General features: G+C 36.0%; 1 protein-coding gene across 1 annotated transcript in view; it reads right to left on the bottom strand.

Moving 5' to 3' along the window:
• LOC142350832 (uncharacterized) overlaps positions 1–19,910 on the bottom strand; it is an 81,827-nt gene that overhangs the window by 43,228 nt on the left and 18,689 nt on the right. Inside the window, exons 5-7 of the mRNA XM_075402793.1 lie at positions 13,575–13,800; positions 13,143–13,384; positions 960–2,178 (exon numbers count right to left, since the gene is read on the bottom strand). Of these exons, the coding sequence (XP_075258908.1) occupies positions 960–2,178; positions 13,143–13,384; positions 13,575–13,800 (1,687 nt within the window). The remainder of the gene's footprint in view (positions 1–959; positions 2,179–13,142; positions 13,385–13,574; positions 13,801–19,910) is intronic.

Below are 19,910 nucleotides of genomic sequence, written 5' to 3'. Positions count from 1 at the left end.
CTAAAAGGTAAAGTCAATTAAAAAAAGGCAAGCGCCTCAATAATAGCCGTTTGAGGAGGCTGACAGCGGCTATTAACAAGAACTAAAAATACAGAAATCTGCGGAACTGATATAAAAACAGGTGCTAGAAAAGCCTTATTATTTTCACATAGTAAAAATAACATTACCAACAGCTAAGTAAACAAATAAACATGAACAAAGTATTCTGCAATGCAGTAAAAACGAAATAAAGCAATTAAAACATCAAAAACAGATTAAGCGAATAAATGTTTAAAATTAGCCGGTGTTGCTGATTTTATATTGATATTGCTGAAATCAAGAAGCTACAAAAAGCGACATAACAGCTAATTTCTACCACAAAAATTCCCCAGACCTTTAAAGCATGAAGAAGAGCGGCAAAATCTAGATCAAGATTACATAAAACACTCTACTGATATGGTCAGAATATAATTGAGAAGGTCAGAAATGCTTCCAAAAAATAGCAATTTACTATGGTTTAGAAAAATCACTTTACACGAAAACGTAAAGTAGAAACTAAAACTGGTTCGATCTTTGCCCGCTTCGCAAATTTTTTTTACACCTACTTTTTTTGCTCCCCCTCAAAAACGCGGCATAAACAAAATCTCTCTCTCTCTCTCTCTCTCTCTTCTCTTGCTCTTCAATTCGCTCAGCGGTTCGACCTAAACACTAAGTTTTCACGAGCGGCATTGACTTACACATCGTTTTAAACACACTCCAAAAAATTTCCGATCAAAAAAGACGCTCCACTAATACTCTCTTCGAGTCGTAATAACACTGCGCCCCAATACAATTCAAAGGCTTTGAATTGTAAAAAAATAGGAGCGCAATAATAACCCGCTGAGAAGGTGACGGTGCCTATTACTAATTCCAACTGCTCATACTCAAAATATTCAAAAGCTGGAAATGAAATATTTACTGTTTGCTTAGTTCATACTCACATATTTGAAGAACCGAAGTCCATTTCGTCGACATTGTATCCCGAATCATCAGACTCCTTGTAGAGTTGGTGCTGTTTTGCTCTCAGGTTATAGCTTCTGCCCCCTCCCCCTCCACCACCACTGCTGACGTCGCCAGTTCCACTCCCGCTTCCATTGTTGTTGTTTTGGTACATGGCATGTTTTGCATTGTCTCCTCTGGAGTAGAGACTGGATCCTCCTACTCTGTTTGAGGTGCCAGAGACATTGCCCATGTTACTGTATCCCCATTGTGACATTCCTCCCCCCGCTGCTCTTGGCATTCCCTGCTGGTGGTGGTAGTTGCCTCCTCCCACTGGAGCTGGTCTCCGCAACCAAGGAGCAGAGGCACGACTACTATTATTGCCTCCACCCCTACTCTCGTACACATGCTGTGGTGCTCCATTCATAAATTCATCTTCTGTGGTCGAGACATTTTTGGGGATTCTGTTGCTACTGTTGTACTTAGAATTAGAAATAGTCCTCGTGGAGCGTCTTTTGCAGTTAGCCTCCAATCGTGGTTCGTATGTTTGTGGATAGAGATTCTCGTTACACCCACCCACTCCCGCACCCCCACCTCCACCCGACCATGCTTTACTCCTCGTCGTTCTGCTTTGCACTGGAACTCTTCGTCGCTGTTGTTGTTGCTGTGGCTGTTGATTAGATTGCACGGTTGGCGAAACACCTGGTGTCGGTTTTCCTGTAGCAAGATTGTTCCCAGTGCTTGCAGAACTACTCGCTCCTTTTGCACCTGTACTGTTTGTAGTACCAGCTAGCTTCTTGGCAGGTGACTTGGGGGAGTTCTGTGTCTGCTGGCTTTCCAAGCTAGGCTGGTGAGGGGTGTCCGGGGGAGAATCAGGAGGAGCGGTTTGTAGTGGATTCGCGGATGACTGAGTTGGTCTGAACATGTCATGTTGCCATTTATCGGAGGAATCGCAAGCTACAGACGAGAACTGACTCAGGGGTTGTTGCTGAGCATTTAACGATGAAGACCCAGACGAGGGCTGCCATTCTCTCTGGCCTCTTCCGGGTACACTGACCTTGTCCATTGGAGACGCTTGATGATTATGGGGCTCGTCATTGGAGCGCAAATCATGCATGAAGAACTTTCCCACTCTTGGTGTGAAGGTGGGATGTTGTGATGTCTCTCCTCCTGTTCTTCTCATTTCTGTACCGGCTGTTAATGCTATCCCTGTCTGGCCATCTAAATAATCAGTGAAGGAATCCAGAACACCTCACGGTTGTTATCGCAATCCAGAAGCTATTAAAATCTAACGCGAAACCGAGAATGTTGAATAGCTTCGAGAGGACCATTGTAACCCTGTGCTAAGGTTCTTAATGAGCCTTCGTTGCAATTATAACAGTTGCATAGCTTACGCCACACTGCAGCTGATTAAGAATTTTTCTGCCACTGTTCATATAGCAACAGTGGCGAGAGAAGAGTGGCGGACAAGATAGTCTATATAATAAAGAAAAATTTGGTCACTGTTTCAGATTTCTGCAGTATTCATCAGGAGCCAACAAGTTAATTCATCGCTAAATTACGGAACTGTTGTTATCCAAGAGAGTTGAATAGTCTAAACCCAGAGCATGGTAGTAGCTAATAGCTAAGCAAAGCTGCGGGCGAAGCACAGCAACATGCTGGTCTTTTATGCAAATTTTCATTAAAAACTTTTCAGTTTTTTTTGTTTGATCATTTGACCTTTCATCCTTAAGAACGGGATTAACAGGTGAAGCCCGGAGGACATCAAGTTTCCTAAATAACGATAACCTGAAACAGTAGTAAACCGTGAGCAGTAATAGCTAAGCAAAGTTGGGCAGGGGGATGAAAAAACCTACCTATGTATTAACATGGTATAGTCTATTTTCAAAGATTTTCAAAGGCGTACTTATTAACCTCTTGAGTGAAAACATACGATGTTACCAATTACATGCTCTACTTTCATCAAGTTTTCAACGATGTACCTACCATTCTTTCGAGTAGCTGCCAAAGACCCAAATCTTGCAAAAAATAACCAATTCTTGACAAAATATTCAATTCTTACCAAAAAATTCAAAATTCCTGCCAAAAATACCTAATTTTTGCCCCCATATACCCAATTTTAACAACAAATACTCAATTCCTTTCAAAGAATGCCCAATTCTTTATAAAAAATTATACCCAATTCTTGCCAAAAAATACCCAATTATTGCCAAAAAAATACCCAACTTCAACAAAAATTACCCAATTTTCAAAAAGTATCCATACTTTATCAAAAAATCTTCAAAGTTCAACCAATTTTACCCATTTTTGATCAAAATTCACTAAATTCCTCACAATTATACCAAATTGCAATTGAATTACCAATTTTCATGAAAAATAACCATTGCTACCAAATTTTGAATAAATTTAGACAATATATTCCCAATTTGACCCAAATTTTCAGACTAATTTAACTAACCCACCCAATTTTAGCACATTTTTTACCACAAAATAGCCACGTTGTATTAAAAAACATAGCTGGTAGACTGTCAGAAAATAGCCGCCATTGTCGCGCTTGATGCACATCGGGATTGAAACAGAAAAAGAAAAGAAGAGATAAATAGACAAAATTTTTCTATTTTTCAGTGTCAAAAATGTTCAATTTCGGCGAACAATTTCAGTTGGATTCTAAAACTATACTTAATTCAGCTTCTAAACTGAAAGCTAATAAGCTTAATACCAATGTCTAGCAAAAACTAACGAACTTTGATAACCTGATTCTCAATTATTTAATCATCGGGCTTTATCGGTCTATCCCGTCTCTTTGATTTTGGCCTTTTGACATTGACCTGTATTCACTATCTTGCGTAATCATTGATTGAATGGATTTTAAAACCATTCAGTTGAAACAGTGAGTGAAGTAAGTCAGAAGTCAAACGTGAAAGTCGTGACTTACGTAAAACATGATCAAAAGGTAAAGCGAACTAAAAAAAAGAAGAGCGCCTAAATAATAGCCGTTTGAGAGGCAGACGGCGGCTATAAATAACGGATTGTTTACCCTTCTCAGACTAAAACAACCCAATATCTCACCCGCTATACACAGAAATTTCCATAAAGTCATCAAAATTTGAACACATTTATTTAATTTTTATGTATAGCGATTAGGCTTAGCCTTTCGTTAACAACTTTATGAGAGCTTATCTATATATTAACCACTTGAATAAACATGTGCCATTAAATTAGATTCATAATCAAACATAGCTGGCAGATTGCAAGAAAATAGCCGCAACAGCTTCGTAGATCTGCAGTCTCAAAAAAAACAGTAAAGACAGACCAAAAAAAGTGTTTTCATTGAAGGCTGAGATGTTATATTTTGATTAAGAATCTGTTTAAGTTATAGCTGCCTCGTGTTACCAATAATTTAATCACGTGAATGAACAAAAAACTCGCTCCACAGAGCGAAAAATGAAGTCACGCACGCATTTCAGTTGAAATTGCATGAACGAATGAACAAAAAGTGGTTGTGACGTCATATGGTCGTAACAAAAATCTTGACGACGAAATAAAAAAAACCAAGAGTAGGCTAATAATAGCCCCAGCTATCGCTGTGCGGCTATTAATTGAGAACATCTGATTAGCCTACTTTCATCAATTCTTCAAATCTACAAATCTACGTATCAACCGCTTCAGTGAATAGATGCCACACGTTTCAAAAAATCTTCAATTCAACCAAGAACTTTACAATTCAGTTCTTTCCCATTGCAACTAGCAGCATGTGTTGCACTAACGTTTTGCGAACTATCAATAAGGTACATTTTGAATATTTTTCAATTTTGCAAAATTGCCGCAATTTATGCCAAAGTTTATCAAGTTTTAATCAATTCATACCCAATTTCGAACCAAATCACGTGATATCATTCACATTTTGATAAACAAATTTCGGAAATTATTCAAATTTAATCAGAAATAACCCAAATGTTAACCATTTTACCCCGTTTTTATTTTAAAATTTACCAACTATAACAGCAATTTTACTCGTCTTTCGGCGAGTATCAAAAAGATATTCGAATATTCACCCAACTTATTGGCAGGAGAGAACTTAAAAAATATTCCCCGAAATTTTGAAGACTTGAATTACCCTTATTTTACTCATTTTTTTAATTTAACGATTTTCTTCCCAATTTTAAAGAAGATTTACCCTGATTTCCCTCATCTCTACAGACAAAAAACAGACCCAAAAACAACTACTCTTACGATCGTGGAGATCTTCTGAAAGTTTATGAATTATTCAGATTGTAAACTGTCGCATTATATTTACAGCGTGAAATTTCAGTTCCTTTATGTAGTCCAACAGGAAAAAATCTGGAATAATGAATATCAAATGTGTTTACTTGAAAATCTCTACGCTCGTTTCTTCCCCGAGTTCAATGATGTACCAATTATAAAGTAGAGAAAAACCTGTTTTGATTGGGTAGAGGACCCACCGTTATCAATTCCCAGGCAGCTTTTTATAGTTGCGATAGAGAGAAAACCAGATTTCTCAGTGCCTTATAAAGAGGCCATTGCAAATATTACAAACAGACCTCTACAACAATCGGAAACAAAACGAGAAGTCTTTTACGAGCAGGAGAGCAAAATTAAAAATTATATTGTGTGCTTCCGGCGAAGATGACAATGACCAGCTACAGAATCTCGAAAAAGATTACGACGAGTGGGAAAATGGATCAATAACCTATAGCATGATGGCAGGTACAGAAGATGAAAAGATAAAACACAACCCCAAGCTTGACAACAACAAAGTTGACATGATAATCAATCTTTTAGGTTTTTCTAAAGAAATTAGCGCTGGTTCAAGAAAACCAATGAAATAAGTACAGACAGCAGCAGTCTTTGAAAATATATTGCTGAAGTCTACCATATGATTCAAATCGGAAGTGACGAGTAATACTGAGATCATATTAAATGTAATGAGAGATTTAAAAGTACGTCTGCAAAACTGTCCCTCATATCTCAGCGTTTGGCTCCTCGGCATCTTTCTAGTTTCAAAATTCTTCAAATTACTGCTTTATCGTCTACTGAGCTAAATTACTGGTTCCAGCAAATCTTTACCCAAACATCTCGCAAAAGAGAACATGAATCAATTGAGTTTTCACTCTCCGTTTAAAGTCAAAATCGTGACCTCACGCAGTTGATTGATTCTCACACCGATTTCGACTTAGCAGTTGTTTCTCATGAGGGTGACTCAGAAAACACTGGAAGCTGCTTCCGCTGGTGTGACGATTTAATTTCAGATCATCAGCACAATGGTGTGCAGTGGCAAACCCAAGCAGTCGGAAAAAACCGTCATTCTTTCGAGACTAGGGAAAGGTCCTGTATGAAAAACGGGCACCCATGTTTGTTCCACAGTCGCTCCTTCAAACTTTCAATAATCAGTTTCTTGGAATTGGTGCTGTCGTAGTTGTTCGTCGAGGAGAATCATTTGAACATTTTTTTCGAGCAGATGAGCTCGGATTCGACAGGAGAACAAATGAAAAGATGGACCTCATTTGGGAACCCGAAAACTTTCCCCGTACGAACCCTGCAATTTACAAGCCACCTTCCTGCTGGAATAGAAAGCCTAGAGAGCGGCGAATCACTATTCAAATCATCTCTTGGATCTTTTGATATTTTGACTGCTTGTTACGGGAATATGAGTATGTCAGACCATTCATCAAATGCAATGCTGCCTCAGAAGAGCCATGCAGTTGCTGGAATGGTGGGAACAATCGATAAACAACCGAAGACCGGACGAAAAGACAAAAACTCAGACAAATTCTTCAGAGCAAACAAATTTCTGATAAGGCTTTGAAGCAGATGCATAATTTTGAAATTTCATATGTAAAACAGTTGCTCATTCCATCGATAATTCCACATCAAAATTTAAAGTTTTAAGAATTTTTCTGTTTGATTATCACTAACTGAAAATAACTCAAACACTAAGATTGTATTTCTCGCAGTGTGTTTTAAAATGGATTCGAAAAGCAGCCTAGGCGAAGTGAATAAAAAAGCCCCGTTTGGTAGACTGATTGATCCAAGAGATAGTATTTTGCACAATTATCTGAAACATTCAGAAATTCTGCGGCGTCACGTAAACTTTTATGAAGCTATGGATTTATGAAGTCAACCTATGACAATGGACGTGGCTATGTGTATGTTATATCTAACGTTCGTGAACATTTTATTTTTGTCACCATAGCGGTCTCCTTTATTTGCTAAATTTTAAGTGGACAAAATGGGAAGTTTTTGACGCCTTACCATTTTGAGCATCAGCTGCCTAGTTCTCAATTTACTAACGCTGTATGTACCTGCCCTTTACGTTAGGACAACTGACAAGAAACCGAAGTAGTTCTTCAGAATCAGTGTTATAAAAAAAGTTGGTGAAGACTTATTATGAAAACAGAAATGGATTTCAAGGGGACCCTTTGGGTGTTTTTGGGAAATTTTGCAAATTGACAAGTTTTTACTGAGAAAATTTTCAACTAAATGAGACTATTGAAAAAATATCTGCAAAATGGTCCGTCAAATCTCAGCATCCAGCGTCTGGAACACAAAAAACAGTGAAGAAAAGTTTTTGGTAGCAAAAATCATGAGATTGTGGAAGGTACAAAGACTGAAGGAGATCGAAAGAAAGCGGAAATGCGTCCTTCAAAGCAGAAAGTCAGAGAAGAGCTGCTGCATAATTTAATAAGAACTAGCAAACTGGGAAATTTTGGAATTCAAACTTCTTTTAAAAATTGCTTTTTTTTATTAGGTCTTACATTTTTTTTATTTTTGTTTTTAAAAAATGCTTTTAGAGTTTAAATTTCTGCCTAATCTCATTATTAAAAGGCCTTTTTTGAAAACTTAACTGTCAAAAAATCTATTTTAACAATTTCTTTGTAGAAAAGCTTCTTTTTGTAATATGTAGCTTAAACAAAAGTTTTAATTTTGACAGATTGCTTTTTCTGCAAAAACTTCATAGAAAAACGTATTTAAAATTTTTTACAAAGTCGTGTGTCAAACTGCGAAGTCCTTAACGACTGCAAAGTTGTTAAAAAGAGTCAACTTTATTTCTAACAATTTTAAGTTTCTGCAGAAAAATGCTCTTTTTACTTTCCAACTCTTACAATGAAATAGAACTATGCGCGCTCAAAGTCCTTTTGCAGCTTGCGTTGATCAGAAACAGTGTAAATCAACCATTTTTTAAGATAATGCCCGAATGTAGAAGTTTATAATGCATATATTAAACATTGAAAATCGCAAACAAAAGCATATTTTGATACAAAACTGCAGAAAAAGTAGAATTAATAATCTCGTTTTTTCTTAATTGTTTATTGCAAAATAATTTTTTTTTGCAAAAGTTCACAGAAAACTTTTTTTCAAATTGGAGCATTGAAGACATTTTTGCAAGAATTAGATTTTACAAATCAAGCGTTTTCCGAACGAAATTTAAAATCATAATTAAATTTTTTACAACAATGCTTACAAAGAATTATTTAAAGCACTGTTTTGCAAACAGTAGAATTTCAAGGGACCCTTTTTAAAGTGACAATTTTTGCAAAAGAGTTTTACAAAAGATTTTGTATCAAATTATATTAGAAAAGGACACTTTGAATTAGAAACAGCAACGAATGCATTTTCTACAGAAATTTGAACGTAAAATTGACATTTTTCACATTGTTGAACAAAAAACGCATTTTTTAAAGTACTGATTTGTAAAAACTATAATTTTAAGGGAAAGTTTTTTAAATGTAAAAAAAAGTTGCAAAAAAATTTGATTTGTCAAATTTTCATTAAAAATGAGACATCTTTTTTGATTTAGAAACAACAAAAAAAGCATTTTTGCTGAAAACTAAATTTAAAACTGATTTTTTAACATGTTACAAAAAACGCAGTTTAAAAATCAATTTTGAGAAAATTAAAATTCTTAAATCTTAAAAAGTTTTATGAAGATTTTTTGTATAAAAAATTTGTGTCAAATAAGCAATACACATCAAAGTTAAAAAAAAACGACATTTTCTTAAGAAATACATATTACAAAAAGAAGAGTTTTTCGACAGAAATTTATACACAATGATTTTTTAAGTGTTTTCGAGAACGTTTTTTAAAATAAGATTAACATAAACTAAAACTCTAAACGTTATTTCTACAAAATGAAATTTCTATTGTATAAAATTTTCCAGATGAAGCAGTTTTACCAAAATCGTACGATAATAACGAAACTTAGATTCTTCAAAATTTGCAAATTTCAGAAGTTAATTCATAATTTCCCGAGTTTGCTCGTACTAATTAACAAAGGACGGAGCAGCTCGCCTTACTTTCTGCCTTGGAGGCCACATCTGCGCTTTCCTTAAACCCCCTTCTGTCTTTCTACCGTCCAGAATCTCATTACTTTTGCTAGCAAAAACTCTTCTCTCGACTGTATTTTGTTCCAGGCGGAAGATGCTGAGGTTTGACGGACAGTTTTGCCGATAAATTTTCAATAATCTCATTCAGTTTAAAATGATCTCAGAAAAACTTGTCAATTCCCAAAAATTTTTAAAAACACCCAAAGAGCCCCTAAAGTTTTCGGAAGTTTCCCAAGGGACCCTAGGGAATCCAATTCTGTTTTCATAAAATTCTTTTCACCAACTTTCTTATAACACTGATTCTGAACAAACTACTTCAGTTTCATCTCCGTTGTTCAAACGTAAAGGGCGAACATCTTCGATACATGCAGCGTTAGCAAAATGAGATCTGAGCAGCTCATGCTCAAAATGATATGGTGTCAAAAACTCCAAAAAACTTTCATTTGAAATTTAGCCAATAAAGGAGACCGCTGTGGTGACCAAAAATAAATTGATCACGAACGTTCGATATAACATATACATAGCCACGTCCACTGTCTTAGGTTGACTTCATAAATCCGTGAGCTTCATAAAAATTGCGTGACACCGAAGAATTTCTGAATGTTTCAGATAATTGTGCGAAAAACTATCTCTTGGACCAATCAGTCTACCAAACGGGGCTCATTTATTCACTTCGCCTAGGCTGATTTTTGAGTATATTTTGAAACGGCGAACAATAGACTGAAAAATTCTAAAACTTTACTAAAATTTTGATGTAGATTCCCGTAACAAGCAGTCAAAATATCGAGATTCAAGCAATGATATTAACGGTGAGTCGCCGCTCTGTAGGCATTTAATTTCTGCAGGAAGGCGGCGTTGATCTTCGTTCAGGCTTGCAATTTGCAGGGGTCGTACTGGGAAAGTTTTCGAATTCCCAAAAAAAGGTCCATTTTTTCATTTGTTCTCTTGTCCAATCCGAGCTCATCTGCTCGAAGAAAATGTTCAAACTGTTCTCCGCGACGAACAACGACGACAGCATCAATTCCAAGAATTGGATTTTCGAAAGTTTGAAGAGGCAGCTGTGGGAGCAAACATGGGTGCCCCTATTTCATACAGGACCTTTCCCTCGTGTACAACGAATGACTGTTTTCTCCAACTGCTTGGGTTAGTCACTGCACACTTATGTGCTGATGATCTGAAGTTAAATCTTCACACCAGCGGAAGCACTTCTGTGTTTTCCGCGCCAGCCTCATGAGAATAAACTGCAAAGTCCAAATCGGTGTGAGAATCAATCAACTGAGCGAGGCCACGAGTTTGACTTTAAACGGAGAAAGAAAATTTACTTGATTCATGTTCCTTTTTTTTGCGAAACGTTTGGCTACAACAATAGTTTTGCTGGAACAAGTAACTTAGCTGAGCAGACGATAAAGCAGTAATTAAAAATATTTTTAGATACTCATCTTTACAATTGAATCAGCAGAGAACTTTATTGCAAATGAAACGGATAAACAAAGCAAAAAACGAGAAAAAGATTTTCTGATAAGATATGCCAGCTTTTGTTCATCACTGGAAATGTCTTTGCCAGAAGAAAAAGAAAAAACGCAGGAAAATGCTTCCTTGATAAGACATCATCTTTTGTTCATCACTGGAAATTTCTTGGGAACATAACAAAATTCGATTAGAAGGAGCCCCATAAAATGTACCACCTTTTGTTCGTAAATGGATTTTTTTCCAAGAACAAAAGACAGTTTGTTCTCTCAAGACTTGAATCACATTCCACATTGATAAGGAAAACAGTGCAGCATTAAACTGGTTTTCGGATCTTAGAAGACCGAGATGCCTTGATTTTAGCAAAAATCTAAGAAAATTTATAGATGAATTGATATCAAAAGAAATGATAGGTTTTGATTTGATTTGTTAGGATTGTGAGCAAATTTGGACGCAAAGAATAACATAGCCCGCAAATTGCCTGAAAATAGTCGCCGTTGACAAGCTTGGTGCAGAACAAAAAAGAAAAGATAACAATGACCGATTTTTTTCACTGTAAAAAGTTTTCTGATTTGGCGTGCAGTCAGTTAGATTCTAAAACTAAACTTAATTCAGCTTCTAAACTGAAAGCCATTCAACTTAAAACTATTGTCAGCTAGCAATCACTCTAATGGACTTTGATAGCCTATTGCACTGTGACTTCATGACCGAGCAAATCCCGACTTCATGACCGAGCAAATCCCGGTTTATCCCGTTTTTGATTTTGTTCTTTTGACCTCGACTGTATTCACTAGATTGCGCAACTGAATGCTTGAAAGAATATAAAATCCATTCAATTGAAACAGTGAGCGAGGTATAGTCTGTCCCATAAAGTTGAAATAAGCGAACGTTCGAAAAACGCCAAAAACGTGCAATTGAGCATCATTGTGCCCATTTGAATGTCAACGTTTTCTCCATTAAGTTTTCATTCATCAATTTTTTCTACATGTTTTGAATTTGAATTTTGACCTTTCAACGCTAACCTGTGGCTTTTGAAACGTTCGCTTATTTCAACTTTACGGGACACGCTATAAATCAAGCGTGAAAATTGCGACTTATGTTAAACGAAAAACGTGATCAAAAGGTAAAGCGAGTTAAAAAAAGGAGATCGCCTAAATAATAGCAGTTGAAAGGCTGACGGCGGCTATTAGTAACTAATAATTGCGAATGGATTTATGAGGCCTTGGAATCAGTATTTAGAAAATGGACTTTGGCGCAGTGGTTACGTCACATTTAAAAAATTTCAAATTTGTGCGGGCGTGGTTTCGAATCCCGTTGTTGGTGGGGTGTTGGTCGAAATGTGTCTAAAAGTGTGCGACAAACTCCTTCTTTTATCACTCCTTAGGTCCAATTGGGGTGCTTTACTTAAGCCAAGAAGGGCGTAAAATGTATCTAAGGGGCTTAAAATAGCGATATTAGAGCTTATTATACAGCAATTTTAAGATCTAAACTTCTATATGAACCAAATTGGCGCATTTAAAGTTAGATGCTTAAATTCTGAATGAGAGAAATTTCTTGGTCAAGCAAAAAATTGGTCAAGCAACAAATCGCGAAAAAGACGGCAAGACTAATATAATTGCTACAAACTTAGTTCGAGAGCAATTAAACAGTCAAGTTTACGTCCCGAAAATTGATCTTCATTCACCTCTCTACGCCAACCGTCTTCTTCTGACGCTGGTGTTTTCATGAGTTTAATCTCCATGCACATTGGAAGAGCTAAAAAGAAAGGTTTAACAAATTGTCATTAATTGGTTGACAATGTTTATTAATTTGCTTCCAACAATTGGGCATGGTTATGAAATTCGGGGTATGTCAATATATCCTGCACGTCATCAGTAAATTACCACCCGCTAGTTTTCCACCTGATAACACACCAACGTCTGAAAAAAAATTCAGGCCATTTTCAAAAATTGTTCGTAAAGGGAGCTCACCAAATATGCTATTGTAAAGTTGAACTCAGTTGTAAAATTGTCACAAAATCTCAATTTATTTGCATTCTTTCACTCAGTAATGCTTACCGAAATGCAAACTCAATCATGAATGAACAAACGTACAAACATCAAATTTTGACTTCCTTTTGTTTAGTGAGAATATTGAATGGCGGTCTTCAACTTTATGTTGAGTATCTGGCGAGTTGCCTGCAATTTCATAGTCTGGCGTGACCGACTGTTTCTGAATTGTTTGAAGTTGGCGTATTATCAGTTCAAATATTGAGTTTATAGTTCTTAAAACTAGAGGTGCTAACTTGCTTTTGACAGTCAGTCACAAAAAAGAAGTCGAGCTATCCTGACTCACGAGAAAAAAGAATCGAATTGAAAAACATAATGGCCTTACTTTCCCTTTCTTGTTGCTGCTTTTGAAGCAACGACTCCTCTTCCTCTAAACAGGCAAAGTCCTCCTGCTCATCATAGTCATCATCATCATCTGTCGACTGATCCTCTTTTTCATCATCATTCTCCACTTCATTGTCTTCCACATCCTCCTCCTCGTCGGTGGCATCTCCGTCTTCCATTCCACCTTCCACCCCCTCTTCCTCTTCATCTTCTCCACCGTCTGCTGCCATTACCATTACATACCTAAACATGTACCTCTACTTCATGCATTTGATTAATTGGAAGCGGCGCTAAAATATTCCCACTTAGCTAGGGAAGAGAAAAGATTCAAATGTTTTGACTAATACGCATGCTCGATCGCTATTCTTCTCACACAGATCATTAACTTAGCCTCTCGCCAAGATTTTTTTGTTAAAAAAATATGTATTCTTGCCTTTCATAATCATCTTCAATTAGTTCACTCGAATGAATATCAACTTGGTCAGGAGACAAACAAGACTCTGGGGCCACTTGTCTATCAATATTGTGCTCCTGTTCACATTGTAAATTTTGTTGTGTTGCTTCTTTCTTTTCCATTGATGTCTCTTCTCTCTTCTCTTGACCAATCCCTTCACTCTCCTTAGTCACTCCATCTTCTTCAGAATAGCCATTTTCAGCATCTGAACATTGAGATCAAAATTGGGAAAAACGATTCTTATTTTCACCCAGATACAAAAAAATCACTAGACTTCAAGGCATATTGCCTGATCACAGCTAATTTATATCCGGCCTTCGAGTGCAATAAATGACATCCACATCATAAAAAGCATTAAAAATCAACCGGACCGGTTAGCAGAAGGGTCAGCTGAAGGGTTTACCCAAAGTAATAACTGCTGTAACTTCAAACATTTCAAACCAAAAAGGATCTCTTTTCTACTAGAAAGAACGTTTGAAATTTTTTTTAATAAGTATAAAAAAGCATTATTATAATTTCATTCCGGCAACAGTAATCAATTTAAGAAAAAGGCTTACTCGGTTGGAGAACGCAACAAAATCTTTTTTGCTTTTTTATTTCGAGGACGGCTAAAATAAATTTTTCAGTAATCACACATTATATTTAGTCAAACTCAATAAAAAACTTGTTCTATTAATTATCTGTGAAAATAATTGTCTTTTTAAAATAAACATACCCGGCAGATTGCCAGAAAATAGCCGCCGTTGATTCCAATAAGCATGATTGGGATTGAAAGAATAGAAGATATTGAAAAAAAAAAGATTTCGGTACAAAACATTTTTTAAGTCCGATTTATTTTGATGGCATTTTGTAGTTAAACATAACGTACTTCAGTTTCTTAGAGAGGGGCTACAGGGGCTACTATCAATACCAATAAGCATTAGAGATGGTAACTAAGACTTATAGGAACGACGTTCAAATAGCGGGCATCTAAAATTGGGCTTTATGGGTTTATCCGTTTCTACTTCTGACTTCAATTTTTTATAGTGACTCTTCATTTTGAATTGCTTTACCGAGCAACTGATGTTCAAAATCACCTTTAGCAGAATGAGAGAAGAGAAACTATCCTAGAGAAGTCAAAAAGATATCACGCAAAATGTTGAAAAAGCGGCAAAATGAGGTAAAGCGAAACAGTTTTTTATTCGACGAAGTAAGAAAACTAGGAGCGCTAAAATAGCCGGCTGAGAAGATGAGGGCGGCTATTAATAAAAACATAGCTGGCAGATTGCCAGAAAATAGCCGCAATAGATTCGTAGATCGGCAGTCTAAAAAAACAGTAAAAAATACAGACCAAAAAAAATTTGTCTTTTCATTGAAGACTGATCTGTTATATTTTGATTTAAAATCTGTATAAGTTATTGCTGCCTCTATTAGCTGCGCTCAAATAACTATCACTTAGAGTGACACACACCCATTTGACCTTATCTCTTTGAATTAAAGTAAATAAAAGTCAATTTCAAATTGAGGAAGTCATTTTTGAGAGTGAGGTAAGTCAAGTGTGACCAAAAATTTAATCACGCGCATGAACAAAAAAAACTCGCTCCACTAAGAGCGAAAAATGACGTCACACATGCAATTCAGTTGAAATTGCATGAACGAATGAACAAAAAGTGGCTGTGACGTCATATGGTCGTAACAAAAATCATGACGACGAAATAAAAAAAAACAAGAGAAGGCCAATAATAGCCCCAGCTATCGCTGTGCGGCTATTAATAAAGAAAATCTATAAATCAGATATATAAGATTTTAATAGCCACGTCCTCATCCCAGACTGCGATTAATGCCACTCAAGTTTTTATTTCCAAACTCCGTCTGCCAAAATTTTGCTTCGCGTTACCTAATATTCCCGCTTTCTCAACATTTCACGTGAAATCTTTTTTTCATTCCTGGGCAACACAATCTATATGAAAGAGCAATAAATACAAATGAAAACAAAGCAGCCCAGTTTCTGGTATTAATTTTAGACTGTTTTTTATTATTAATTTTTACTAAACAAGCTATATTTATTCTTATTGATTTAAATACTACTACCCCTATCCTCTCGTTCAGATGTAGGAAAACGTCTTATTTTATGTTAATTCCGAAAAAAAAAATCATTTCAATCACTATCAAACGATATTAGTCAAGTCTACATTTCGGTTACTTGTCGGTTGTTTGATTTTTCTATTTTAAACAGCTCTGTTAATTTTTTACAGTCATCATAAGTAATTTAACATCTAAGTAAGAAACAATCATTGAACGGAAAAGCTTAAAAATTTTATTTTTTTTTTCGTCATACCAAATCTTCCATACAAAAACGATGTTCCGCATTGGATTGCACTTTTCACAGTTTTCAACGGTAAAATATTTCTACGACAGTTTAGAGATGATTTTCTGTGAATATACACTCGTCCACGCCCGTAGTCTCACCAACCACTCCCTTCCACCATGCACACGTCCCCCGGTTAAGCTAAAGCTAACCTTCCAAAGCCGGAGCTGGCTATTGATGAAGCCAACAGCTCACCCATTTGAAGCGGTTCATCTGACATAAGACGGTTATATTTATTCTGAATTACGTGGGTGACATAATATTCATACTTATTGGTACATTTTGTTGTTCACTTGCTTTAATGAAAGAACTTCCCCTAATTCATGTTATCTTTTTTTCTAAGAAACAGGAGTCAACAAATCTGATCGAAATAGCGCTCGCTTGTCTTTCGTTATAAATAGATCTACTTTTCCTTAATTTTAATCGAGATTATGGGAATTAGTGGAAGCTAGTTTTTGCCAATTTAAAAAAACAAGATAAGGCCAATAAAAACTCACTATTGCAGCTATCTTAAGTACTTTGCTATCCTGCTGCAATTGCCTGCGGACCGTGATTTTGAAAATTTAATCAACACAGATTACTATAAGATATTTAACGGAATGGTCAGTTTTAATTAAAAAAAAATAAACTTGTGCGCTCCTCGTTACCAAACAAATCTTCAAAAAACTCAGTTATTCCATTGTTTGATGACTTATCAAGCCAAAACCTTCCGATGACCTTTAACATCGCCGCGCGCGGCAAAGTTAAAAGTTATCGGAATTACACGGCTTGATACATCATCCAACAATGAAAAAACAGTTCTTTGGAATCAATTCACATTTGGTGGGTAAAGAGGAGCGTAAAAAGTTTCCATTATTTGGGATGATCATCCCGTAAAATATCTTTCAGTAAACTTTTGCGTTGATTGATTATAAAGAAACTCTGGGGCAGTTTGTAGACTGTATAGTCGACTGTTTTAGTCTCGTTCTCTCCGTGCTTTTTCTCTTGCTGTAATTGTTGTAAAAATTGTGAGGAATACGAGAAATTGCAATTGCTTAATGAACCTTGTCACAAACTACAAATAAGACGCTTAATCAAAGCCTGCGTGGAGCTAAATTGTGTGTGTCCTGTCTCTGTGTTGTTCGTGTGTGTTAAGTGCGTGCGTTGTTTGCGTGCTGTTTGTTTAGTGTTGTGCGTGTGTGTTGTTTGCGTGTGTGCGTTAATGTGGTTTGTTATGTAAGTATGTTGTGTTTGCGTGAGTGCATGTTGTGTGTGTTTGTGTGGTTTGAAGGTATGATAAATCTTAATATTGAAAAACAAACTTGGTACGCTTCTCGTTCCCTAACAAATAAGATTTGATTCCAGCAAAGAACTCAGTTAAGTTATTGTTCGATGACTTATCATGCTGAATACTTCCAATGACCTTTAACTTTGCCCCGCACGGCGAAGTTAATGGTCATCGGAATTTTTCGGCTTGATAAGTCATCGAACAATGACATAACAGTTCTTTGATGGAATCAAAACCAATTTAGCGACTAACGAGGAGCGTCCGAAGTTTATTTTTCATTTCTAAGATTGATCACACAAACAGCACGCACACAAACCCACAACACACAAACACACAACGCTGGCGCACACAACACACGCATACGACACACACATGAACGCACACAGCACACATACATCAAACGACACACACACAAAACACTCACACGCACGCATACACACACACACTCACAAACAGCACATACACACACAACACAAAATACAACAGACGCAGAAAACACACACACAAACACACACCGCACACACAAGCAGACACACAAACACACAATTTAGCACCACGCAGGCTTTGTTTAAGCGACATATTTGTAGTTTATGACAAGGTTCATTAAGCAATTAAAGATTTTTTCTCGTATTCCTCTAACAATTTTTCAGTTCAAAGAGGTTGTTATACTATGCTGGTTATTGAGTGCTTTTTAAACAAATTTGAGCAGTTCACAGATATGCAATTCGTAAACCAATAAAAGACGATTTGAAAAAGTCATCGCAACTATCGGTCTTAGTTCTGAGGTATACAGATTTTACGATCTTTTTCTGAAGAAAGTATAATGGTTTTAGAGATTAACTACAGCAGCATTAAACTGAAGCACCGCATTGAATGATAGGAACAAAAATAGTAATATATTAATTAATCAGCTGACAGCGGGCCCCAGCAAAAAGTATGGTCTTCGAATTTTTACAGACGGATGCTAAGTTAAGGTAATGTTTTACAAAAAGAAGAGGACAAGAAAGGAACATTGTGGTACACCAGTTTAAATTTAACCAGCTAGATCGTACACCAGTGTTCAGATCAACACATTGCGTTCTTCTACTAAGGTAGGAACTGAACAAATTAAGTCAATTTCCTTAATACCATACCTCTCTAATTTTTGCAGCAAAATATCGTGATTAACCCTGTCGAAAGCTTAAATCCAAACATCTAACAAAAGTTCTCGACATTTGTGTCATTCTAAGAGTTTCTGTGAGCTCGACTAAAGCATCAACTGTACTTTGGTCACTTTTGAATCAACACTGCGGGTTGTAAATCATATCGCATTTTTAAAACTAGGAGTCAGTCTGTTACACATACGAAGATATATTACTATACACATATATTACTATTTTTGTTCCTATCATTCAATGCGGTGCTTCAGTTTAATGCTGCTGTAGTTAATCTGGTTAAATTTAAACTGGTTAAATTTAAACTGGTTCATAAAGTTCGCTCGTTACACAAAGTAGTGATGTTGGACGATAATTGTTTTCTTGTAATTTAGAGCCACCCTTGTGCGGAAAAAACTATCTTCGGCCTCTTCAGCGCTGGAAAAACTCCCCTTAGAAACAAAAGATACTTTAATATTAAAAATTCAAAGGTACGGTGAAATTACAGGTGCTACTTTGATTAATATGTTGCGTATGTTATGAACCGAAGTTGACAACTTATTATCAAAAATAAGGATTGTTTCCCTAATTTCAGGAAAGTTGGTCTTGTACAGGAACATCGAACGAGTTATTGGTGGAATAGAGTTCATAATCTCCCCTCAAGTGTTCACAGACACCAATCCCAATTCTAGAAAAACTTAAGGTGTTTGCGTTGTCTAGTTTGGTAGGTTTGATTTTAAAATTTTACAAGATGAAAAAAAAATTACTGCTGATTCTTCTTTATTATTATGTTAAGGTTTCCAACACATGCATTAAATTTTTAAAAGAAGAAGTTTAGTTTTTCTTATTTTTAGGTCTCTTTGCAATATATGGCGGGATTGTTTCAAGGCAACCAAAGACTCAGCATCTTGGCTGTCTCCAAATTTTTCTGGTTTTCAATTCGTTTCGTTCTCAGATTTCTTCAAGCGATTACAAAACCAGCTGCTATTACCTCTTTCTGAAAAGAGTCATCGGGGCAAACAGCTAAGTTACTTCAAATTTGTAAAACAACTCATACAAATTTGGATGATTATGTGAATAAATTTCTTTTCTCATGAGTAAGCACACTGGTTAGAGTCAACAGATAGTCATCTTGACGCTTTGGGCAAATTGCAAATTTAATATATCTGATAAACTTCCCTGTGATGAGTTAAATTTTGAGAACGCGATTTTAAGACAACTGGATAGTGATCACCAAAAATTTGGTGCTCAAGAACATCAAGGCTGTAATTCAAACTTAGCATAAAGAAATCATCATTACAAGTTTTAGAATTATCAATAACTCTTGCCGTAATCGACTCCATTTGCTGATATACAATGAATGTACTTGTTTTTCCAATTGGTTATCTTCCAAAATATCAATATTAAAATCAGCACAACGAACCATTGATTTTTTGTGATTTGATTATTCCATAAATTTATCAATTTTGTTGTATCTCCATTTCATTTGACCATTGCTGATTATAATTCTTACGAGACCAAAAAAATTCTTTGCTTTTCTATATCTAAACAAACATTCACCAAAATTG

This window comes from Convolutriloba macropyga, chromosome 12, assembly GCF_964194025.1.
Source record: "Convolutriloba macropyga chromosome 12, txConMacr16.3, whole genome shotgun sequence".
Lineage (NCBI taxonomy): Eukaryota > Metazoa > Xenacoelomorpha > Acoela > Convolutidae > Convolutriloba > Convolutriloba macropyga.
The sequence above is the reverse complement of the archived record's forward strand: the minus strand, read 5'-3'. Positions and strand labels throughout refer to the sequence as shown.